General features: G+C 54.6%; 1 protein-coding gene across 1 annotated transcript in view; it reads left to right on the top strand.

The window, feature by feature from the left end:
- Positions 1-27,500, top strand: part of LOC144955680 (2-oxoglutarate dehydrogenase complex component E1-like) — a gene marked incomplete at its 3' end in the record, with an annotated part of 45,532 nt that overhangs the window by 5,840 nt on the left and 12,192 nt on the right. The window contains exons 2-5 of the mRNA XM_078885836.1: positions 2,400-2,471; positions 11,643-11,768; positions 13,794-13,866; positions 25,265-25,353. Of these exons, the coding sequence (XP_078741962.1) occupies positions 2,400-2,471; positions 11,643-11,768; positions 13,794-13,866; positions 25,265-25,353 (360 nt within the window). The remainder of the gene's footprint in view (positions 1-2,399; positions 2,472-11,642; positions 11,769-13,793; positions 13,867-25,264; positions 25,354-27,500) is intronic.

The following is a 27,500-nucleotide window of genomic DNA, read 5'->3' as shown; positions in this document are numbered from 1 at the left end:
CCACCATCACCACCATCACCACCATCACCATCACCACCACCATCACCACCACCATCACCACCATCACCACCATCACCACCATCACCACCACCACCATCACCACCATCACCACCATCACCACCATCACCACCATCACCACCATCACCACCACCACCACCATCACCACCACCATCACCACCACCATCACCACCACCATCACCACCATCACCACCATCACCACCATCACCACCATCACCACCATCACCACCACCATCACCACCATCACCACCACCACCACCATCACCACCACCACCACCATCATCACCACCACCACCACCATCACCATCACCACCACCACCACCCCCATCACCACCACCACCATCACCACCACCATCACCACCATCACCACCATCACCACCATCACCACCACCATCACCACCATCACCACCACCACCACCACCACCACCATCACCACCATCACCACCATCACCACCATCACCACCACCACCATCACCACCATCACCACCACCACCACCACCACCACCATCACCACCACCACCCCCATCACCACCACCACCATCACCACCATCACCACCATCACCACCACCATCACCACCATCACCACCACCACCACCATCACCACCACCATCACCACCATCATCACCACCATCACCACCATCACCACCATCACCACCACCACCATCACCACCATCACCACCATCACCACCATCACCACCACCACCACCATCACCACCACCATCACCACCATCATCACCACCATCACCACCATCACCACCATCACCACCACCACCACCACCACCATCACCACCATCACCACCACCATCACCACCACCATCACCACCATCATCACCACCATCACCACCATCACCACCACCACCATCACCACCATCACCACCATCACCACCACCATCACCACCATCACCACCATCACCACCATCACCACCACCACCACCATCACCACCATCACCACCATCACCACCATCACCACCATCACCACCATCACCACCATCACCACCACCACCATCACCATCACCACCACCACCACCCCCATCACCACCACCACCATCACCACCACCATCACCACCATCACCACCATCACCACCATCACCACCACCATCACCACCATCACCACCACCACCACCACCACCACCATCACCACCATCACCACCATCACCACCATCACCACCATCACCACCACCACCATCACCATCACCACCATCACCACCACCACCACCACCACCACCCCCATCACCACCACCACCATCACCACCATCACCACCATCACCACCATCACCACCACCATCACCACCATCACCACCACCACCACCATCACCACCACCATCACCACCATCATCACCATCACCACCATCACCACCATCACCATCACCACCACCACCACCATCACCACCACCACCACCATCATCACCATCACCACCATCACCACCACCACCACCATCACCACCATCACCACCACCACCATCACCACCACCATCACCACCATCACCACCATCACCACCATCACCACCACCACCATCACCACCACCACCACCATCATCACCATCACCACCATCACCACCACCACCACCATCACCACCATCACCACCATCACCACCACCATCACCACCACCACCACCATCACTATCATCACCACCATCACATCCTCCACCACCTCCTCCAACATCACCACCTCCACCATCACCACCACCACCACCATCACCACCATCACCACCATCATCACCACCATCACCACCATCACCACCACCACCATCACCACCATCACCACCACCACCATCACCACCATCACCACCACCACCATCACCACCACCATCACCACCACCACCACCACCACCATCATCACCATCACCACCATCACCACCACCACCACCATCACCACCATCACCACCACCACCATCACCACCATCACCACCACCACCACCATTACCACCATCACCACCACCACCATCACCACCACCATCACCACCACCACCACCATCACCACCACCATCACCACCATCATCACCACCATCACCACCATCACCACCACCACCACCACCACCATCACCACCACCATCACCACCATCATCACCACCATCACCACCATCACCACCACCATCACCACCACCATCACCACCATCACCACCACCACCACCATCACCACCATCACCACCACCACCATCACCACCACCATCACCACCACCACCACCATTACTATCACCATCACCACCATCACCACCATCACCACCACCATCACCACCACCACCACCATCACCACCATCACCATCACCACCATCACCACCATCACCACCTCTACTCGCTACTACTAACAGCACTTGCCCCTCGACTCTGTGAAGAGGCTAACTGGGAGGCCTGTACCTTTATCTTTGTGTTTGTGGCGTCAGGGTCCGGAACATTCGTCGGCCCGGCCGGAGAGATTCCTGCAGATGTGCAACGATGACCCAGACTCACTCCCGGTGAGTGACACTCACTCACCCACTCACTCACTCAGTCACCCACTCAGTCAGTCACTCAGTCAGTCACTCACTCACTCAGTCAGTCAGTCAGTCACTCAGTCACTCACACACTCACCCACTCACTCACCCACTCACTCACTCACTCACCCACTCACTCACTCACTCACCCACTCACACACTCACTCACCCACTCACTCACTCACCCACTCACACACTCACTCACCCACTCACTCACTCACTCACCCACTCACACACTCACTCACCCACTCACTCACTCTGTCACCCACTCAGTCAGTCAGTCAGTCACTCACTCACCCACTCACCCACTCACTCACCCACTCACTCACTCACCCACTCACTCACTCACCCACTCACTCACTCACTCACTCACCCACTCACTCACTCTGTCACCCACTCAGTCAGTCAGTCAGTCACTCACTCACCCACTCACCCACTCACTCACCCACTCACTCACCACTCACTCACCCACTCACTCACCCACTCAGTCAGTCAGTCAGTCACTCACTCACCCACTCACCCACTCACTCACCCACTCTCTCACTCACTCACCCACTCACACACTCACTCACCCACTCACCCACTCACTCACCCACTCACTCACTCACTCACCCACTCACACACTCACTCACCCACTCACTCACTCTGTCACCCACTCAGTCAGTCAGTCAGTCACTCACTCACCCACTCACCCACTCACTCACTCACCCACTCACTCACTCACCCACTCACTCACTCACTCACCCACTCACTCACTCTGTCACCCACTCACTCACTCTGTCACCCACTCAGTCAGTCAGTCAGTCACTCACCCACTCACCCACTCACTCACCCACTCACTCACCACTCACTCACCCACTCACTCACCCACTCAGTCAGTCAGTCAGTCACTCACTCACCCACTCACCCACTCACTCACCCACTCACTCACCCACTCACTCACTCACTCACTCACTCACTCACTCACCACTCACTCACTCACTCACCCACTCACTCACTCACTCACCCACTCACTCACTCTGTCACCCACTCAGTCAGTCAGTCAGTCACTCACTCACCCACTCACCCACTCACTCACCCACTCACTCACTCACCCACTCACTCACTCACCCACTCACTCACTCACTCACCCACCCACTCAGTCAGTCACTCACTCACTCACTCACCCACTCAGTCAGTCACTCACTCACTCACTCACCCACTCACTCACTCACTCACCCACTCAGTCAGTCACTCACTCACTCACCCACTCAGTCACTCACTCACTCACTCACTCACCTACTCACTCACCTACTCACTCACCCACTCACTCACTCACCCACTCACCCACTCACCCACTCACTCACCCACCCACTCACTCACTCAGTCAGTCAGTCAGTCACTCACCCACTCACTCACTCAGTCACTCACTCAGTCACTCAGTCAGTCAGTCACTCACTCAGTCACTCACACACTCAGTCACTCACTCACTCACTCACCTGCAGATGTGTAACGATGACCCAGACTCTCTCCCGGTGAGTGTCACTCACTCACCACTCACTCACTCAGTCACTCAGTCAGTCACTCACTCAGTCAGTCACTCACTCACTCACTCAGTCACCCACTCACCCACTCACTCACCCACTCAGTCACCCACTCAGTCAGTCAGTCAGTCACTCAGTCACTCACTCACCACTCACTCACTCACCCACTCACTCACTCACTCACCCACTCAGTCAGTCACTCACTCACTCACTCACCTACTCACTCACCCACTCACTCACTCACCCACTCACTCACTCACTCACCTACTCACTCACCTACTCACTCACCCACTCACTCACTCACTCACCCACCCACTCACTCACTCAGTCACTCAGTCAGTCACTCACTCACCTACTCACTCACCCACTCACTCACTCACTCACTCACCCACTCACTCACTCACTCAGTCACTCACTCACCCACCCACTCACTCACTCAGTCACTCAGTCAGTCACTCACTCACCTACTCACTCACCCACTCACTCACTCACCCACTCACTCACTCAGTCACTCACTCACTCACCCACCCACTCACTCACTCAGTCACTCAGTCAGTCACTCACTCACCTACTCACTCACCCACTCACTCACTCACCCACCCACTCACTCACTCACCCACTCACTCACTCAGTCACTCAGTCACTCACCCACCTACTCACTCAGTCAGTCAGTCACTCACTCACCTACTTACTCAGTCAGTCAGTCACTCACTCACCCACTCACTCACTCAGTCAGTCACTCAGTCACTCACCCACTCACTCACTCGTCCGCTCGCTCACTCAGTCAGTCACTCAGTCACTCACCCACCCACTCACTCACTCAGTCACTCACTCACCCACTCACTCACCTACTCACTCACTCACTCACCCACTCACCCAGTCAGTCAGTCACTCAGTCACTCGCTCACACACTCACTCACCTACTCACTCACTCACTCACCCACTCACTTAGTCAGTCAGTCACTCAGTCACTCGCTCACACACTTACCTACTCACCTACTCACTCAGTCACTCACCACCCACTTACTCACCCACTCACTCACCCACTCACTTACACACTCACTCACCCACTCACTCACACACTCACTCACTCACTCACCCACCCACTCACTCACTCACTTACACACTCACTCACACACTCACTCACTCACCCACCCACTCACTCACTCACTTACACACTCACTCAGTCAGTCACTCACTCACTCACTCACCCACTCACTTACACACTCACACACTCACTCACTCACTCACCCACTCACTCACCCACTCACTCACCCACTCACTTACACACTCACACACTCACTCACTCACCCACTCACCACCCACTCACTCACCCACTCACTTACACACTCACTCACCCACTCACTCACCCACTCACCACCCACTCACTCACCCACTCACTCACCCACTCACTTACTCACCTACTCAGTCAGTCAGTCACTCAGTCACTCACTCACCCACTCACTCACACACTCACTCACTCACTCACTCACTCACACACTCACTCACTCACTCACCCACTCACTCACACACTCACTCACCCACTCACTCACTCACCCACTCACTCACTCACACACTCACTCACTCACCCACTCACTCACTCACCCACTCACTCACCCACTCACTCACACACTCACTCACTCACTCACCCACTCACTCACACACTCACTCACTCACTCACCCACCCACCCACTCACTCACTCACCCACCCACTCACCCACTCACTCACACACTCACTCACTCACCCACTCACTCACTCACTCACCCACTCACTCACCCACTCACTCACACACTCACTCACTCACCCACTCACTCACTCACTCACCCACCCACTCACCCACTCACCCACTCACTCACTCACTCACCCACTCACTCACCCACTCACTCACACACTCACTCACTCACCCACTCACTCACCCACTCACTCACCCACCCACCCACTCACTCACCCACTCACTCACACACTCACTCACTCACCCACTCACTCACCCACTCACTCACACACTCACTCACCCACTCACTCACCCACTCACTCACTCACCCACCCACTCACCCACTCACTCACCCACTCACTCACACACTCACTCACTCACTCACCCACTCACTCACACACTCACTCACTCACCCACCCACCCACTCACTCACTCACCCACCCACTCACCCACTCACTCACACACTCACTCACTCACCCACTCACTCACTCACTCACCCACTCACTCACCCACTCACTCACACACTCACTCACTCACCCACTCACTCACTCACTCACCCACTCACTCACCCACTCACTCACACACTCACTCACCCACCCACCCACCCACTCACCCACTCACTCACTCACTCACCCACTCACTCACCCACTCACTCACACACTCACTCACTCACCCACTCACTCACCCACTCACTCACACACTCACTCACCCACTCACTCACTCACTCACCCACTCACTCACCCACTCACTCACTCACTCACCCACTCACTCACTCACTCACCCACTCACTCACCCACTCACCACTCGCTTAGTCACTCAGTCACTCACTCAGTAACCCAATCATTCGCTCAATAAACCATCCACTCTGCTACTGCTGATGATGATGACGCTGCTGATGATGATGACGCTGATGATGATGATGCTACTGATGATGACACTGCTGATGATGATGATGACACTGCTGCTGATGATTACACTGATGATGATGATGATGACACTGCTGATGATGATGATGATGCTGATGATGATGATGATGCTGATGATGATGATGATGCTGCTGCTACTGATGATGATGACACTGCTGATGATGATGATGACACTGCTGATGATGATGATGATGCTGCTGCTACTGATGATGATGATGACACTGCTGATGATGATGATGATGCTGCTGCTACTGATGATGATGATGACACTGCTGATGATGATGAAGACACTGCTGATGATGATGATGAAGACACTGCTGATGATGATGATGATGACACTGCTGATGGTGACACTGCTGATGATGATGATGATGGTGACACTGCTGATGATGATGATGATGATGACACTGCTGATGATGACACTGCTGATGATGATGCTGATGATGACACTGCTGATGATGATGATGATGCTGATGATGACACTGCTGATGCTGCTGATGATGACACTGCTGATGATGATGATGATGCTGATGATGATGACACTGCCGATGATGATGACACTGCTGATGATGATGACGCTGCTGATGATGATGATGATGGTGACACTGCTGATGATGATGATGATGACACTGCTGCTGATGATGATGGTGACACTGCTGATGATGATGACGCTGATGATGATGATGATGACGCTGCTGATGATGATGATGGTGACACTGCTGATGATGATGATGATGACACTGCTGATGCTGATGATGATGACTTCAGAGTGTGACGGACGAGCTGGCGACGCGCCAGCTGCACGACTGATGATGATGACACTGCTGATGATGATGATGACGCTGATGATGATGATGATGACACTGCTGATGATGATGACACTGCTGATGCTGCTGATGATGCTGATGATGATGATGACACTGCTGATGCTGCTGATGATGATGATGACACTGCTGATGATGATGATGACACTGCTGATGATGATGACACTGCTGATGATGCTGCTGATGATGACACTGATGCTGCTGATGATGCTGATGATGATGATGACACTGCTGATGATGATGATGACACTGATGCTGCTGATGATGCTGATGATGATGATGACACTGCTGATGCTGCTGATGATGCTGATGATGACACTGCTGATGCTGCTGATGATGATGATGACACTGCTGATGATGCTGATGATGCTGATGATGATGATGACACTGCTGATGATGATGACACTGCTGATGATGATGATGACACTGCTGATGATGATGACACTGCTGATGATGATGATGACACTGCTGATGATGATGACACTGCTGATGATGATGATGACACTGCTGATGATGATGACACTGCTGATGCTGCTGATGATGCTGATGATGATGATGACACTGCTGATGCTGCTGATGATGATGATGACACTGCTGATGATGATGATGACACTGATGCTGATGATGATGACACTGCTGATGATGCTGCTGATGATGACACTGATGCTGCTGATGATGCTGATGATGATGATGACACTGCTGATGATGATGATGACACTGATGCTGCTGATGATGCTGATGATGATGATGACACTGCTGATGCTGCTGATGATGCTGATGATGACACTGCTGATGCTGCTGATGATGATGATGACACTGCTGATGATGCTGATGATGCTGATGATGACGCTGCTGATGATGCTGATGATGATGACTTCAGAGTGTGACGGACGAGCTGGTGACGCGTCAGCTGCACGACTGATGATGATGACACTGCTGATGATGATGATGATGACACTGCTGATGATGACACTGCTGATGATGATGATGATGACGCTGCTGATGATGACGCTGCTGATGATGACGCTGCTGATGATGACGCTGCTGATGATGATGATGATGACACTGCTGATGATGACACTGCTGATGATGACGCTGATGATGATGATGATGACACTGCTGATGATGACGCTGCTGATGATGATGATGATGACACTGCTGATGATGACGCTGATGATGATGATGATGATGACACTGCTGATGATGATGCTGATGATGATGATGATGACACTGCTGATGATGACACTGCTGATGATGATGATGATGATGACACTGCTGATGATGACACTGCTGATGATGATGATGATGACACTGCTGATGATGATGCTGATGATGATGATGATGACACTGCTGATGATGACACTGCTGATGATGATGATGATGACACTGCTGATGATGACACTGCTGATGATGATGATGATGACACTGCTGATGATGACGCTGCTGATGATGACACTGCTGATGATGACGCTGCTGATGATGATGATGATGACACTGCTGATGATGACACTGCTGATGATGACGCTGATGATGATGATGATGACACTGCTGATGATGACGCTGCTGATGATGATGATGATGACACTGCTGATGATGACGCTGATGATGATGATGATGATGACACTGCTGATGATGACGCTGATGATGATGATGATGATGACACTGCTGATGATGACACTGCTGATGATGATGATGATGACACTGCTGATGATGATGATGATGACACTGCTGATGATGACGCTGCTGATGATGATGATGATGACACTGCTGATGATGACACTGCTGATGATGATGATGATGACACTGCTGATGATGACGCTGATGATGATGATGATGATGATGACACTGCTGATGATGACGCTGATGATGATGATGATGATGACACTGCTGATGATGACACTGCTGATGATGATGATGATGACACTGCTGATGATGACGCTGCTGATGATGATGATGATGACACTGCTGATGATGACGCTGATGATGATGATGATGATGACACTGCTGATGATGACACTGCTGATGATGATGATGACACTGCTGATGATGACGCTGATGATGATGATGATGATGACACTGCTGATGATGACACTGCTGATGATGATGACACTGCTGATGATGATGCTGATGACACTGCTGATGATGATGATGATGACACTGCTGATGATGATGCTGATGACACTGCTGATGATGATGATGATGATGACGCTGCTGCTGATGATGATGATGACACTGCTGATGATGATGACACTGCTGATGATGCTGATGATGACACTGCTGATGATGATGATGATGACACTGCTGATGATGATGATGACGCTGATGATGATGATGACACTGCTGATGATGATGACGCTGCTGATGATGATGCTGATGACACTGCTGATGATGATGATGATGATGACGCTGCTGCTGATGATGATGATGACACTGCTGCTGATGATGACACTGCTGATGATGATGATGATGACACTGCTGATGATGATGATGACGCTGATGATGATGATGATGACACTGCTGATGATGATGACACTGCTGATGATGATGACGCTGCTGATGATGATGATGATGATGACACTGCTGCTGATGATGACACTGCTGATGATGCTGATGATGACACTGCTGATGATGACGCTGCTGCTGCTGATGATGATGATGACTTCAGAGTGTGACGGACGAGCTGGCGACGCGTCAGCTGCACGACTGATGATGATGACACTGCTGATGATGATGATGATGACACTGCTGATGATGATGCTGATGATGATGATGATGACACTGCTGATGATGATGATGATGATGACACTGCTGATGATGATGATGATGACACTGACACTGCTGATGATGATGCTGATGATGCTGATGATGACACTGCTGATGATGATGATGATGACACTGATGATGATGATGATGACACTGATGATGATGATGATGACGCTGCTGCTGATGATGATGCTGATGATGACACTGCTGATGATGATGATGACACTGCTGATGATGACACTGCTGATGATGATGATGATGATGACACTGCTGATGATGACGCTGCTGATGATGATGCTGATGATGACTTGAGAGTGTGACGGAGGAGCTGGCGACGCGTCAGCTGCACGACTGCTGATGATGATGACACTGCTGATGATGATGCTGATGATGATGACACTGCTGATGATGACGCTGCTGATGATGACACTGCTGATGATGATGACACTGCTGATGATGACGCTGCTGATGATGACACTGCTGATGATGATGATGACACTGCTGATGATGATGACACTGCTGATGATGACACTGCTGATGATGCTGATGATGATGATGACTTCAGAGTGTGACGGACGAGCTGGCGACGCGCCAGCTGCACGACTGCTGATGATGACACTGCTGATGATGCTGATGATGCTGATGATGACACTGCTGATGATGCTGATGATGCTGATGATGACACTGCTGATGATGATGATGACACTGATGCTGATGATGATGACACTGCTGATGATGATGATGACACTGATGCTGATGATGATGACACTGCTGATGATGCTGCTGATGATGACGCTGCTGATGATGATGCTGATGATGATGATGACACTGCTGATGATGATGATGACTTCAGAGTGTGACGGACGAGCTGGCGACGCGCCAGCTGCACGACTGCTGATGATGACACTGCTGATGATGCTGATGATGCTGATGATGACACTGCTGATGATGCTGATGATGCTGATGATGACACTGCTGATGATGATGATGACACTGATGCTGATGATGATGACACTGCTGATGATGATGATGACACTGATGCTGATGATGATGACACTGCTGATGATGCTGCTGATGATGACGCTGCTGATGATGATGCTGATGATGATGATGACACTGCTGCTGATGATGATGACTTCAGAGTGTGACGGACGAGCTGGCGACGCGCCAGCTGCACGACTGCTGATGATGACGCTGCTGATGATGACGCTGATGATGATGCTGATGATGATGACACTGCTGATGATGACGCTGCTGATGCTGATGATGATGACTTCAGAGTGTGACGGAGGCGCTGGCGACGCGCCAGCTGCACGACTGATGATGATGACACTGCTGATGATGATGCTGATGATGATGACGCTGCTGATGATGATGACGCTGCTGATGATGATGATGACTTCAGAGTGTGACGGACGAGCTGTCGACGCGCCAGCTGCACGACTGCAACTGGATTGTCGTCAACTGCTCCACCCCATCCAACTACTTCCACGCTCTGCGCAGACAGATTCTCATGCCCTTCCGCAAGCCGGTGAGACACACACAGAGACACAGAGACACACACAGAGACACAGAGACACACACAGAGAGACACAGAGACAGAGAGAGAGACACAGAGACAGAGAGAGAGACACAGAGACACAGAGAGAGACACACAACTACTTCCACGCTCTGCGCAGACAGATTCTCATGCCCTTCCGCAAGCCGGTGAGACACACACAGAGACACAGAGACACACACAGAGAGACACACTGAGATGCATAGACACAGTGAAAGACACACACACAGATGTACATTCACACAGAGATATACACACAGAGAAACACCATCGATACGTACACATATAAATACATTCATACAGACACTTACACAGCCACATACGTAGAAATGCACCATAGCCATACAACAGATACGTAGAGATTCACACTATGAGACATGTCCTTTACCAAGTGGCAAAATATAGTGAGAGGTTTTTACCCTTTCAACTGGTACAAAAGCTGACACCTTTGTACGAGGCATCGTGTTTGCAATAACCGCAACACAAGCAGTCAAAATGCAAACAAAAAGAAACAACTCTGATGATGATGATGATGATATGCACTGTCCTTGAAGTTGATTGGTCCACACCCGAGACAGCTTTCCTTAGAGCCTAGTCTCACATGGTCCTTGAAGTTGATTGGTGCACACCCGAGACAGCTTTCCTTAGAGCCTAGTCTCACGTGGTCCTTGAAGTTGATTGGTCCACACCAGAGACAGCTTTCCTTAGAGCCTAGTCTCACATGGTCCTTGAAGTTGATTGGTCCACACCCGAGACAGCTTTCCTTAGAGCCTAGTCTCACATGGTCCTTGAAGTTGATTGGTCCACACCCGAGACAGCTTTCCTTAGAGCCTAGTCTCACATGGTCCTTGAAGTTGATTGGTCCACACCCGAGACAGCTTTCCTTAGAGCCTAGTCTCACATGGTCCTTGAAGTTGATTGGTCCACACCCGAGACAGCTTTCCTTAGAGCCTAGTCTCATATGGTGTTGGACCAGACTCCCCGTGTCTCTCTCCCCGTGTCTCTCTCCCCGTGTCTCTCTCCCCGTGTCTCTCTCCCCGTGTCTCTCTCCCCGTGTCTCTCTCCCCGTGTCTCTCTCCCCGTGTCTCTCTCCCCGTGTCTCTCTCCCCGTGTCTCTCTCCCCGTGTCTCTCTCCCCGTGTCTCTCTCCCCGTGTCTCTCTCCCCGTGTCTCTCCCCGTGTCTCTCTCCCCGTGTCTCTCCCCGTGTCTCTCTCTCTCCCCGTGTCTCTCTCTCTCCCCGTGTCTCTCTCCCCGTGTCTCACCCCGTGTCTCTCTCCCCGTGTCTCTCCCCGTGTCTCTCTCTCTCCCCGTGTCTCTCTCTCTCCGTGTCTCTCTCCGTCTCTCTCCCCGTGTCTCTCTCCCCGTGTCTCTCTCCCCGTGTCTCTCTCCCTGTGTCTCTCTCCCCGTGTCTCACCCCGTGTCTCTCTCCCCGTGTCTCTCTCCCTGTGTCTCCCCGTGTCTCTCTCCCCGTGTCTCTCTCCCCGTGTCTCTCTCCCCGTGTCTCTCTCTCACCGTGTCTCTCTCCCCGTGTCTCTCTCCCCGTGTCTCTCCCCGTGTCTCTCTCCTCGTGTCTCTCTCTCTCCCCGTGTCTCTCTCTCCCCGTGTCTCTCTCCCCGTGTCTCTCTCCCCGTGTCTCTCTCTCCGTGTCTCTCTCCCCGTGTCTCTCTCGGTGTCTCTCTCTCTCCCCGTGTCTCTCTCCCCGTGTCTCTCTCCCCGTGTCTCTCTCCCCGTGTCTCTCTCCCCGTGTCTCTCTCCCCGTGTCTCTCCCCGTGTCTCTCCCCGTGTCTCTCTCTCTCCCCGTGTCTCTCTCCCCGTGTCTCTCTCCCCGTGTCTCTCTCCCCGTGTCTCTCTCCCCGTGTCTCTCTCTCTCCCCGTGTCTCTCTCCCCGTGTCTCTCTCCCCGTGTCTCTCTCCCCTCTCTCCCCGTGTCTCTCTCCCCTCTCTCCCCGTGTCTCTCTCCCCGTGTCTCACCCCGTGTCTCTCTCGGTGTGTCCTGTAGTTGATTCTCTTCACTCCGAAGTCGCTGCTGCGTCTGCCTGAAGCGAGATCCAGCTTTGACGAAATGCTTCCTGGTCAGAATCAATCACTCACTCACTCACCACTCACCCACTCACTCACCCACTCACCCACTCACTCACCCACTCACTCACTCACTCACCCACTCACTCACTCACTCACTCACCACTCACCCACTCACTCACCCACTCACTCACTCACTCACCCACTCACTCACTCACCCACTCACCACTCACCCACTCACTCACCCACTCACACACTCACTCACCACTCACCCACTCACTCACCCACTCACTCAGTCACTCACCCACTCACCCACTCAGTCACTCACCCACTCACTCACTCACTCAGTCACTCACTCACTCACTCACCCACTCACTCAGTCACTCACTCACTCAGTCACTCACCCACTCACTCACCCACTCACTCACCACTCACCCACTCACTCACTCAGTCACTCACTAACTCACCACCCACTCACCCACTCACTCACCACTCACCCACTCACCCACTCACTCAGTCACTCACCCACTCACTCAGTCACTCACCCACTCACTCACTCAGTCACTCAATAACTCAGTCACTCACTCACCCACTCACTCACTCACACACTCACTCACTCACTCACTCACCCACTCACTCACTCACTCACCACTCACCCACTCACTCACCCACTCACTCAGTCACTCACCCACTCACTCAGTCACTCACTCACTCAGTCACTCACCCACTCACTCACCCACTCACTCACCACTCACCCACTCACCCACTCACTCACTCACCCACTCACTCACTCACACACTCACTCACCCACTCACTAACTCACCACTCACTCACTCAGTCACTCACTCACTCACCCAGTCACTCACTCACCCACTCACTCACCCAGTCACTCACTCACCCACTCACTCAGTAACTCACCCACTCACTCACCACTCACCCACTCACTCACTCACCCACTCACTCAGTCACTCACCCACTCACTCACTAACTCACCACTCACTCACTCAGTCACTCACCCACTCACTCACCCCTCACTCACCCACTCACTCACTCACCCATTCACTCACCCACTCACTCACCCACTCACTCACCCACCCACTCACTCACTCACCCACTCACTCAGTCACTCACCCACTCACTCACTCACCCACTCACTCACCCCTCACTCACCACCCACTCACTCAGTCACTCACCCACTCACTCACCCACTCACTCAGTCACTCACCCACTCACTCACCCGCTCACTCACTCACCACCCACTCACTCACCCACCCACTCACTCAGTCACTCACCCACTCACTCACCCACCCACTCACTCACCCACTCACTCAGTCACTCACCCACTCACTCACCCACTCACTCACTCACCACTCACCCCTCACTCACCACCCACTCACTCAATCACTCACCCACTCACCCACTCACTCACCACTCACCCACTCACTCACTCAGTCACTCACTAACTCACTCACTCACTCACCCCTCACTCACCCACTCACTCACTCACTCACCCACTCACCCACTCACTCACTCACCCACTCACTCACCACTCACTCACTCAGTCACTCACCCACTCACTCACCACTCACTCACCACTCACCCACTCACTCACTCACCCACTCACTCACTCAGTCACTCACCCACTCACTCACTCACTCACCCACTCACACACTCACTCACTCACTCACCCACCCACTCACCCACTCACTCACCACCCACTCACTCAGTCACTCATCCACTCACTCACCCACTCACTCACCACTCACCCACTCACTCACTCAGTCACTCACTAACTCATTCACTCACCCCTCACTCACCCACTCACTCACTCACTCACCCACTCACTCACCCACTCACTCACTCACTCACCCACTCACTCACTCACTCACCCACTCACTCACCCACTCACTCACTCACCCACTCACTCACCACTCACCCACTCACTCACCCACTCACTCACCACTCACCCACTCACTCACTCAGTCACTCACTCACTCAGTCACTCACCCACTCACTCACCACTCACTCACCACTCACCCACCACTCACCCATTCACTCACTCACCCACTCACTCACTCAGTCACTCACCCACTCACTCACTCACTCACCCACTCACTCACACACACACTCACTCACACACACACTCACTCACCCACTCACTCACTCACCCACTCACCCACTCACTCACCCACTCACTCACCCACCCACTCACCCACTCACTCACTCACCCACTCACTCACTCACTCACCCACTCACTCACTCACCCACTCACTCACTCACCCACCCACTCACCCACTCACTCACTCACCCACTCACTCACTCACTCACTCACTCACTCACTCACTCACCCACCCACTCACCCACTCACCCACTCACCCACTCACTCACTCACCCACTCACTCACTCACCCACCCACTCACCCACTCACTCACTCACCCACCCACTCACCCACTCACTCACTCACCCACTCACTCACTCACTCACTCACCCACCCACTCACTCACCCACTCACTCACCCACTCACCCACTCACCCACTCACTCACTCACCCACTCACTCACTCACCCACCCACTCACCCACTCACTCACTCACCCACTCACTCACTCACCCACCCACTCACCCACTCACCCACTCACTCACTCACCCACTCACTCACTCACCCACCCACTCACCCACTCACTCACTCACCCACTCACTCACTCACTCACCCACCCACTCACCCACTCACCCACTCACCCACTCACTCACCCACCCACTCACCCACTCACCCACTCACCCACTCACTCACTCACCCACTCACTCACCCACTCACTCAGTCACTCACCCACTCACTCACTCACCCACTCACTCACCCCTCACTCACCACCCACTCACTCAGTCACTCACCCACTCACTCACCCACTCACTCAGTCACTCACCCACTCACTCACCCGCTCACTCACTCACCACCCACTCACTCACCCACCCACTCACTCAGTCACTCACCCACTCACTCACCCACCCACTCACTCACCCACTCACTCAGTCACTCACCCACTCACTCACCCACTCACTCACTCACCACTCACCCCTCACTCACCACCCACTCACTCAATCACTCACCCACTCACCCACTCACTCACCACTCACCCACTCACTCACTCAGTCACTCACTAACTCACTCACCCCTCACTCACCCACTCACTCACTCACTCACTCACCCACTCACCCACTCACTCACTCACCCACTCACTCACCACTCACTCACTCAGTCACTCACCCACTCACTCACCACTCACTCACCACTCACCCACTCACTCACTCACCCACTCACTCACTCAGTCACTCACCCACTCACTCACTCACTCACCCACTCACTCACACACACACTCACTCACACACACACTCACTCACTCACCACTCACCCATTCACTCACTCAGTCACTCACTAACTCATTCACTCACTCCCTCACTCACCACACTCCACTCACTCACTCACTCACCCACACACTCACTCACCCACTCACTCACTCACCACTCACTCACTCACTCACTCACCCACTCACTCACCCACTCACTCACTCACCCACTCACTCACCACTCACCCACTCACTCACCCACTCACTCACCACTCACCCACTCACTCACTCAGTCACTCACTAACTCACTCACTCACCCCTCACTCTCCACCACTCACTCACACACCCACTCACTCACCCACTCACCCACCCACTCACTCACCCACTCACTCACTCACTCACCCACTCACCCACTCACTCACTCACCCACGTCACTCACCACTCACTCACTCAGTCACTTACCCACTCACTCACCACTCACTCACCACTCACCCACCACTCACCCATTCACTCACTCACCCACTCACTCACTCAGTCACTCACCCACTCACTCACTCACCTCACCCACTCACTCACACACACACTCACACACACACTCACTCACCCACTCACTCACTCACCCACTCACCCACTCACTCACTCACACCACTCACTCACCCACCACTCACCCACTCACTCACTCACCCACTCACTCACTCACTCACCCACCCACTCACCCACTCACCCACTCACCCACTCACTCACTCACTCACTCACCCACTCACTCACTCACCCACCCACTCACCCACTCACTCACTCACCCACTCACTCACTCACTCACTCACTCACCCACCCACCTCACCCACTCACCCACTCACACCACTCACTCACTCACCCACATCACCTCACTCACCCACCCACTCACCCACTCACTCACTCACCCCACCCACTCACCCACTCACTCACTCACCCACTCACTCACTCACTCACTCACTCACACTCACTCACACCACCCACCCACTCACCCACTCACACCACTCACCCACTCACTCACTCACCCCACTCACTCACTCACACCCACCCACTCACCCACTCACTCACTCACACCCACTCACTCACCTCACCCACCCACTCACCCACTCACCCACTCACTCACTCACCCACTCACTCACTCACACCACCCACTCACCCACTCACTCACTCACCCACTCACTCACTCACTCACTCACCCCACCCACTCACCCACTCACCCACTCACCCACTTCACTCACTCACCCACTCACTCACCCACTCACCCCACTCACTCACTCACTCACTCACCCCACTCACTCACCCACTCACTCACCCACCCACTCACCCACTCACCTCACCACTCACACTCACCCACTCACTCACACACTCACCCACCCACTCACCCACTCACCCACTCACCCACTCACTCACTCACACCACTCACTCACTCACTCCACCCACTCACCCACTCACTCACTCACCCACTCACTCACTCACTCACCCACCCACTCACCCACTCACCCACTCACCCACTCACTCACTCACCCACTCACTCACTCACCCACCCACCCACTCACTCACTCACCCACACCACTCACTCACTCACCCACCCACTCACCCACCCACTCACCCACTCACTCACCCACTCACTCACTCACCCACCCACTCACCCACTCACTCACTCACCCACTCACTCACTCACTCACCCACCCACTCACACCCACTCACTCACTCACCCACTCACTCACTCACCCACCCACTCACTCACCCACCCACTCACCCACTCACTCACTCACTCACCCACCCACTCATACACCCACTCACTCACTCACCCACTCACTCACCCACCCACTCACTCACCCACCCACTCACCCACTCACTCACTCACTCACCCACCCACTCACCCACTCACTCACCCACTCACCCACTCACCCACTCACTCACTCACCCACTCACTCACTCACCCACCCACTCACCCACTCACTCACTCACCCACTCACTCACTCACTCACTCACCACCACCCACTCACCCACTCACCCACTCACCCACTCACTCACTCACCCACTCACTCACTCACTCACTCCACTCACCCACTCACTCACTCACCCACTCACCCACTCACTCACTCACCCACCCACTCACCCACTCACTCACCCACTCACTCACTCACTCACCCACCCACTCACCCACTCACCCCACTCACCCACTCACTCACTCACCCACTCACTCACTCACTCACCCACTCACTCACTCACTCACCCACCCACTCACCCACTCACCCACTCACCCACTCACTCACTCACTCACCCACTCACTCACTCACCCACCCACTCACCCACTCACTCACTCACCCACTCCACTCACCCACTCACTCACTCACCCACTCACTCACTCACCCACTCACCCACCCACTCACCCACTCACTCACTCACCCACTCACTCACTCACCCACCCACTCACCCACTCACTCACTCACCCACTCACCTCACTCACTCACTCACCCACCCACTCACCCACTCACTCACTCACCCACTCACTCACTCACCCACCCACTCACTCACCCACCCACTCACCCACTCACTCACTCACTCACCCACCCACTCATACACCCACTCACTCACTCACCCACTCACTCACTCACCCACCCACTCACTCACCCACCCACTCACCCACTCACTCACTCACTCACCCACCCACTCATACACCCATCTACTTTCTACTGACAGGCTACCTGGGGGGTCTTTGTCTGTGTGCGGTGTTGTGTGTGTAGCACTTGCCCCTGCAGCCTGCTAAGAGGCTACCTGGGGGATCTTTGTCTGTGTGTGCGGTGTGTGTGTAGCACTTGCCCCTGCAGCCTGCTAAGGGGCTACCTGGGGGACCTTTGTCTGTGTGCGGTGTGTGTGTAGCACTTGCCCCTGCAGCCTGCTAAGAGGCTACCTGGGGGATCTTTGTCTGTGTGTGCGGTGTGTGTGTAGCACTTGCCCCTGCAGCCTGCTAAGAGGCTACCTGGGGCACCTTTGTCTGTGTGCGGTGTGTGTGTAGCACTTGCCCCTGCAGCCTGCTAAGAGGCTACCTGGGGGATCTTTGTCTGTGTGTGCGGTGTGTGTGTAGCACTTGCCCCTGCAGCCTGCTAAGAGGCTACCTGGGGGATCTTTGTCTGTGTGTGCGGTGTGTGTGTAGCACTTGCCCCTGCAGCCTGCTAAGAGGCTACCTGGGGGGTCTTTGTCTGTGTGTGCGGTGTTGTGTGTGTAGCACTTGCCCCTGCAGCCTGCTAAGAGGCTACCTGGGGGGTCTTTGTCTGTGTGTGCGGTGTTGTGTGTGTAGCACTTGCCCCTGCAGCCTGCTAAGAGGCTACCTGGGGGGTCTTTGTCTGTGTGCGCGGTGTGTGTGTAGCACTTGCCCCTGCAGCCTGCTAAGAGGCTACCTGGGGGGTCTTTGTCTGTGTGTGCGGTGTTGTGTGTGTAGCACTTGCCCCTGCAGCCTGCTAAGAGGCTACCTGGGGGGTCTTTGTCTGTGTGTGCGGTGTTGTGTGTGTAGCACTTGCCCCTGCAGCCTGCTAAGAGGCTACCTGGGGGGTCTTTGTCTGTGTGTGCGGTGTTGTGTGTGTAGCACTTGCCCCTGCAGCCTGCTAAGAGGCTACCTGGGGGGTCTTTGTCTGTGTGTGCGGTGTTGTGTGTGTAGCACTTGCCCCTGCAGCCTGCTAAGAGGCTACCTGGGGGGTCTTTGTCTGTGTGTGCGGTGTTGTGTGTGTAGCACTTGCCCCTGCAGCCTGCTAAGAGGCTACCTGGGGGGTCTTTGTCTGTGTGTGCGGTGTGTGTGTGTAGCACTTGCCCCTGCAGCCTGCTAAGGGGCTACCTGGGGGGTCTTTGTCTGTGTGCGCGGTGTGTGTGTAGCACTTGCCCCTGCAGCCTGCTAAGAGGCTACCTGGGGGGTCTTTGTCTGTGTGTGCGGTGTTGTGTGTGTAGCACTTGCCCCTGCAGCCTGCTAAGAGGCTACCTGGGGGGTCTTTGTCTGTGTGTGCGGTGTTGTGTGTGTAGCACTTGCCCCTGCAGCCTGCTAAGAGGCTACCTGGGGGACCTTTGTCTGTGTGCGCGGTGTTGTGTGTGTAGCACTTGCCCCTGCAGCCTGCTAAGAGGCTACCTGGGGGATCTTTGTCTGTGTGTGCGGTGTTGTGTGTGTAGCACTTGCCCCTGCAGCCTGCTAAGAGGCTACCTGGGGGGTCTTTGTCTGTGTGTGCGGTGTTGTGTGTGTAGCACTTGCCCCTGCAGCCTGCTAAGAGGCTACCTGGGGGGTCTTTGTCTGTGTGTGCGGTGTTGTGTGTGTAGCACTTGCCCCTGCAGCCTGCTAAGAGGCTACCTGGGGGGTCTTTGTCTGTGTGCGCGGTGTGTGTGTAGCACTTGCCCCTGCAGCCTGCTAAGAGGCTACCTGGGGGGTCTTTGTCTGTGTGTGCGGTGTTGTGTGTGTAGCACTTGCCCCTGCAGCCTGCTAAGAGGCTACCTGGGGGGTCTTTGTCTGTGTGTGCGGTGTTGTGTGTGTAGCACTTGCCCCTGCAGCCTGCTAAGAGGCTACCTGGGGGGTCTTTGTCTGTGTGTGCGGTGTTGTGTGTGTAGCACTTGCCCCTGCAGCCTGCTAAGAGGCTACCTGGGGGGTCTTTGTCTGTGTGTGCGGTGTTGTGTGTGTAGCACTTGCCCCTGCAGCCTGCTAAGAGGCTACCTGGGGGGTCTTTGTCTGTGTGTGCGGTGTTGTGTGTGTAGCACTTGCCCCTGCAGCCTGCTAAGAGGCTACCTGGGGGGTCTTTGTCTGTGTGCGGTGTTGTGTGTGTAGCACTTGCCCCTGCAGCCTGCTAAGAGGCTACCTGGGGGGTCTTTGTCTGTGTGCGGTGTTGTGTGTGTAGCACTTGCCCCTGCAGCCTGCTAAGAGGCTACCTGGGGGATCTTTGTCTGTGTGTGCGGTGTTGTGTGTAGCACTTGCCCCTGCAACCTGCTAAGAGGCTACCTGGGGGATCTTTGTCTGTGTGCGGTGTTGTGTGTGTAGCACTTGCCCCTGCAGCCTGCTAAGAGGCTACCTGGGGGGTCTTTGTCTGTGTGCGGTGTTGTGTGTGTAGCACTTGCCCCTGCAGCCTGCTAAGAGGCTACCTGGGGGGTCTTTGTCTGTGTGTGCGGTGTTGTGTGTGTAGCACTTGCCCCTGCAGCCTGCTGAGAGGCTACCTGGGGGGTCTTTGTCTGTGTGCGCGGTGTGTGTGTAGCACTTGCCCCTGCAGCCTGCTAAGAGGCTACCTGGGGGATCTTTGTCTGTGTGTGCGGTGTGTGTGTGTAGCACTTGCCCCTGCAACCTGCTAAGAGGCTACCTGGGGGGTCTTTGTCTGTGTGTGCGGTGTGTGTGTAGCACTTGCCCCTGCAGCCTGCTAAGAGGCTACCTGGGGGGTCTTTGTCTGTGTGTGCGGTGTTGTGTGTGTAGCACTTGCCCCTGCAGCCTGCTAAGAGGCTACCTGGGGGGTCTTTGTCTGTGTGTGCGGTGTTGTGTGTGTAGCACTTGCCCCTGCAGCCTGCTAAGAGGCTACCTGGGGGGTCTTTGTCTGTGTGCGCGGTGTTGTGTGTGTAGCACTTGCCCCTGCAGCCTGCTAAGAGGCTACCTGGGGGGTCTTTGTCTGTGTGTGCGGTGTTGTGTGTGTAGCACTTGCCCCTGCAGCCTGCTAAGAGGCTACCTGGGGGGTCTTTGTCTGTGTGCGGTGTTGTGTGTGTAGCACTTGCCCCTGCAGCCTGCTGAGAGGCTACCTGGGGGGTCTTTGTCTGTGTGTGCGGTGTTGTGTGTGTAGCACTTGCCCCTGCAGCCTGCTAAGGGGCTACCTGGGGGGTCTTTGTCTGTGTGCGCGGTGTGTGTGTAGCACTTGCCCCTGCAGCCTGCTAAGGGGCTACCTGGGGGATCTTTGTCTGTGTGTGCGGTGTGTGTGTAGCACTTGCCCCTGCAGCCTGCTAAGAGGCTACCTGGGGGGTCTTTGTCTGTGTGCGCGGTGTGTGTGTAGCACTTGCCCCTGCAACCTGCTAAGAGGCTACCTGGGGGGTCTTTGTCTGTGTGTGCGGTGTGTGTGTAGCACTTGCCCCTGCAGCCTGCTAAGAGGCTACCTGGGGGGTCTTTGTCTGTGTGTGCGGTGTGTGTGTAGCACTTGCCCCTGCAGCCTGCTAAGAGGCTACCTGGGGGGTCTTTGTCTGTGTGCGCGGTGTGTGTGTAGCACTTGCCCCTGCAACCTGCTAAGAGGCTACCTGGGGGGTCTTTGTCTGTGTGCGGTGTTGTGTGTGTAGCACTTGCCCCTGCAGCCTGCTAAGAGGCTACCTGGGGGGTCTTTGTCTGTGTGTGCGGTGTGTGTGTAGCACTTGCCCCTGCAGCCTGCTAAGAGGCTACCTGGGGGGTCTTTGTCTGTGTGTGCGGTGTTGTGTGTGTAGCACTTGCCCCTGCAGCCTGCTGAGAGGCTACCTGGGGGGTCTTTGTCTGTGTGTGCGGTGTGTGTGTGTAGCACTTGCCCCTGCAACCTGCTAAGAGGCTACCTGGGGGGTCTTTGTCTGTGTGTGCGGTGTGTGTGTAGCACTTGCCCCTGCAGCCTGCTAAGAGGCTACCTGGGGGATCTTTGTCTGTGTGTGCGGTGTGTGTGTAGCACTTGCCCCTGCAGCCTGCTAAGAGGCTACCTGGGGGGTCTTTGTCTGTGTGCGGTGTTGTGTGTGTAGCACTTGCCCCTGCAGCCTGCTAAGAGGCTACCTGGGGGGTCTTTGTCTGTGTGTGCGGTGTTGTGTGTGTAGCACTTGCCCCTGCAGCCTGCTAAGGGGCTACCTGGGGGACCTTTGTCTGTGTGCGGTGTGTGTGTAGCACTTGCCCCTGCAGCCTGCTAAGAGGCTACCTGGGGGGTCTTTGTCTGTGTGCGGTGTTGTGTGTGTAGCACTTGCCCCTGCAGCCTGCTAAGAGGCTACCTGGGGGGTCTTTGTCTGTGTGTGCGGTGTTGTGTGTGTAGCACTTGCCCCTGCAGCCTGCTAAGAGGCTACCTGGGGGGTCTTTGTCTGTGTGCGGTGTTGTGTGTGTAGCACTTGCCCCTGCAGCCTGCTAAGAGGCTACCTGGGGGGTCTTTGTCTGTGTGTGCGGTGTTGTGTGTGTAGCACTTGCCCCTGCAGCCTGCTAAGAGGCTACCTGGGGGGTCTTTGTCTGTGTGTGCGGTGTTGTGTGTGTAGCACTTGCCCCTGCAGCCTGCTAAGAGGCTACCTGGGGGACCTTTGTCTGTGTGCGCGGTGTTGTGTGTGTAGCACTTGCCCCTGCAGCCTGCTAAGAGGCTACCTGGGGGATCTTTGTCTGTGTGTGCGGTGTGTGTGTAGCACTTGCCCCTGCAGCCTGCTAAGAGGCTACCTGGGGGGTCTTTGTCTGTGTGCGGTGTTGTGTGTGTAGCACTTGCCCCTGCAGCCTGCTAAGAGGCTACCTGGGGGGTCTTTGTCTGTGTGTGCGGTGTTGTGTGTGTAGCACTTGCCCCTGCAGCCTGCTAAGGGGCTACCTGGGGGACCTTTGTCTGTGTGCGGTGTGTGTGTAGCACTTGCCCCTGCAGCCTGCTAAGAGGCTACCTGGGGGGTCTTTGTCTGTGTGTGCGGTGTTGTGTGTGTAGCACTTGCCCCTGCAGCCTGCTAAGAGGCTACCTGGGGGACCTTTGTCTGTGTGCGCGGTGTTGTGTGTGTAGCACTTGCCCCTGCAGCCTGCTAAGAGGCTACCTGGGGGATCTTTGTCTGTGTGCGCGGTGTTGTGTGTGTAGCACTTGCCCCTGCAGCCTGCTAAGAGGCTACCTGGGAGGTCTTTTTCTGTGTGCGGTGTTGTGTGTGTAGCACTTGCCCCTGCAGCCTGCTAAGAGGCTACCTGGGGGGTCTTTGTCTGTGTGTGCGGTGTTGTGTGTGTAGCACTTGCCCCTGCAGCCTGCTAAGAGGCTACCTGGGGGGTCTTTGTCTGTGTGTGCGGTGTTGTGTGTGTAGCACTTGCCCCTGCAGCCTGCTGAGAGGCTACCTGGGGGGTCTTTGTCTGTGTGTGCGGTGTTGTGTGTGTAGCACTTGCCCCTGCAGCCTGCTAAGAGGCTACCTGGTGGACCTTTGTCTTTGGCAGGCACGGAGTTCCGCCGAGTGATTGGTGAGGGTGGAGTGGCGGCTTCGAACCCCGGCGGCGTGAGCAGACTGCTGTTTTGTACGGGGAAGGTGAGTCACTCAGTCAGTCAGTCACTCAGTCAGTCACTCAGTCAGTCAGTCACTCAGTCACTCAGTCAGTCACTCACCTACTCACTCACCTACTCACTCACACACTCACCACTCACTCACTCAGTCACTCACTCACCTACTCACTCAGTCACTCAGTCACTCAGTCACTCAGTCAGTCACTCACCTACTCACTCACCTACTCACTCACACACTCACCACTCACTCACTCAGTCAGTCACTCACTCAGTCACTCACTCACCACTCACTCAGTCAGTCACTCACTCACCACTCACTTAGTCACTCAGTCAGTCAGTCAGTCACTCAGTCACTCACTCACTCAGTCACTCACTCACCTACTCACTCAGTCACTCAGTCACTCAGTCAGTCACTCACTCAGTCAGTCACTCACTCACTCAGTCACTCACTCATCCACTCACACACTCACCCACTCACACACTCACTCAGTCACTCACTCAGTCAGTCACTCAGTCACTCACTCACTCAGTCACTCACTCACCTACTCACTCAGTCACTCAGTCACTCAGTCAGTCACTCACTCAGTCACTCACTCACCCACTCACACACCCACTCACTCAGTCACTCAGTCAGTCACTCACTCACACACTCACTCACCTACTCACTCAGTCACTCAGTCAGTCACTCACTCAGTCACTCACTCAGTCACTCAGTCACTCAGTCACTCACTCACCTACTCACTCACCTACTCACTCAGTCAGTCACTCAGTCAGTCACTCACACACCCACTCACCACTCACTCACCACTCACGCGGCGTGAGCAGACTGCTGTTTTGTACGGGGAAGGTGAGTCACTCACTCACCACTCACTCAGTCAGTCAGTCAGTCAGTCAGTCATCATCAGTCACTCAGTCACTCAGTCAGTCACTCAGTCAGTCACTCAGTCACTCACTCACTCATCCACTCACACACTCACCCACTCACCACTCACTCAGTCAGTCACTCACTCACCACTCACGCGGTGTGAGCAGACTGCTGTTTTGTACGGGGAAAGTGAGTCACTCACTCACCACTCACTCAGTCAGTCAGTCACTCAGTCAGTCAGTCAGTCAGTCAGTCAGTCAGTCACTCGCTCACCTACTCACTCAGTCAGTCACTCACTCACCCACTCACTCACTCACCACTCACTCACCACTCACGCGGCGTGAGCAGACTGCTGTTTTGTACGGGGAAGGTGAGTCACTCAGTCAGTCAGTCACTCACTCAGTCACTCAGTCAATCAGTCACTCAGTCACTCAGTCAGTCACTCAGTCACTCGCTCACCTACTCACTCAGTCAGTCAGTCAGTCAGTCACTCAGTCACTCAGTCACTCAGTCAGTCACTCACCTACTCACTCACCTACTCACTCACCTACTCACTCACCTACTCACTCAGTCAGTCACTCACTCAGTCACTCACTCAGTCACTCAGTCAGTCACTCATCCACTCACACACTCACACACTCACACACTCACTCACTCACTCACCCACTCACACACTCATCCACTCACACACTCACCCACTCACTCAGTCACTCACTCAGTCAGTCAGTCAGTCACTCATCCACTCACACACTCACACACTCACACACTCACTCACCCACTCATCCACTCACACACTCACACACTCACTCACTCACTCACCCACTCACACACTCACACACTCACACACTCACCCACTCACACACTCACTCACTCACCCACTCACACACTCACACACTGACTCACACACTCACACACTCACCCACCCACTCACACACTCACACACTCACTCACTCACCCACTCACTCACTCACTCACCCACCCACTCACTCACTCACCACTCACACACTCACTCACCCACTCACTCACCCACTCACCCACTCACTCACCCACCCACTCACTCACTCACCCACCCACTCACACACTCACCACTCACTCACTCACCCACCCACTCACTCACCCACCCACTCACACACTCACCACTCACACACTCACCCACCCACTCTCACCACTCACTCACTCACCCACCCACTCACTCACTCACACACTCACACACTCACCCACCCACTCACACACTCACACACTCACCACTCACCCACTCACCACTCACTCAGTCACTCACTCACTCACTCACCCACTCACACACTCAC

The sequence above is a fragment of the Lampetra fluviatilis genome, unplaced genomic scaffold (assembly GCF_964198595.1).
Source record: "Lampetra fluviatilis unplaced genomic scaffold, kcLamFluv1.1 SCAFFOLD_609, whole genome shotgun sequence".
In the NCBI taxonomy this organism is placed as follows: Eukaryota; Metazoa; Chordata; class Hyperoartia; order Petromyzontiformes; family Petromyzontidae; genus Lampetra; species Lampetra fluviatilis.
The sequence above is the reverse complement of the archived record's forward strand: the minus strand, read 5'-3'. Positions and strand labels throughout refer to the sequence as shown.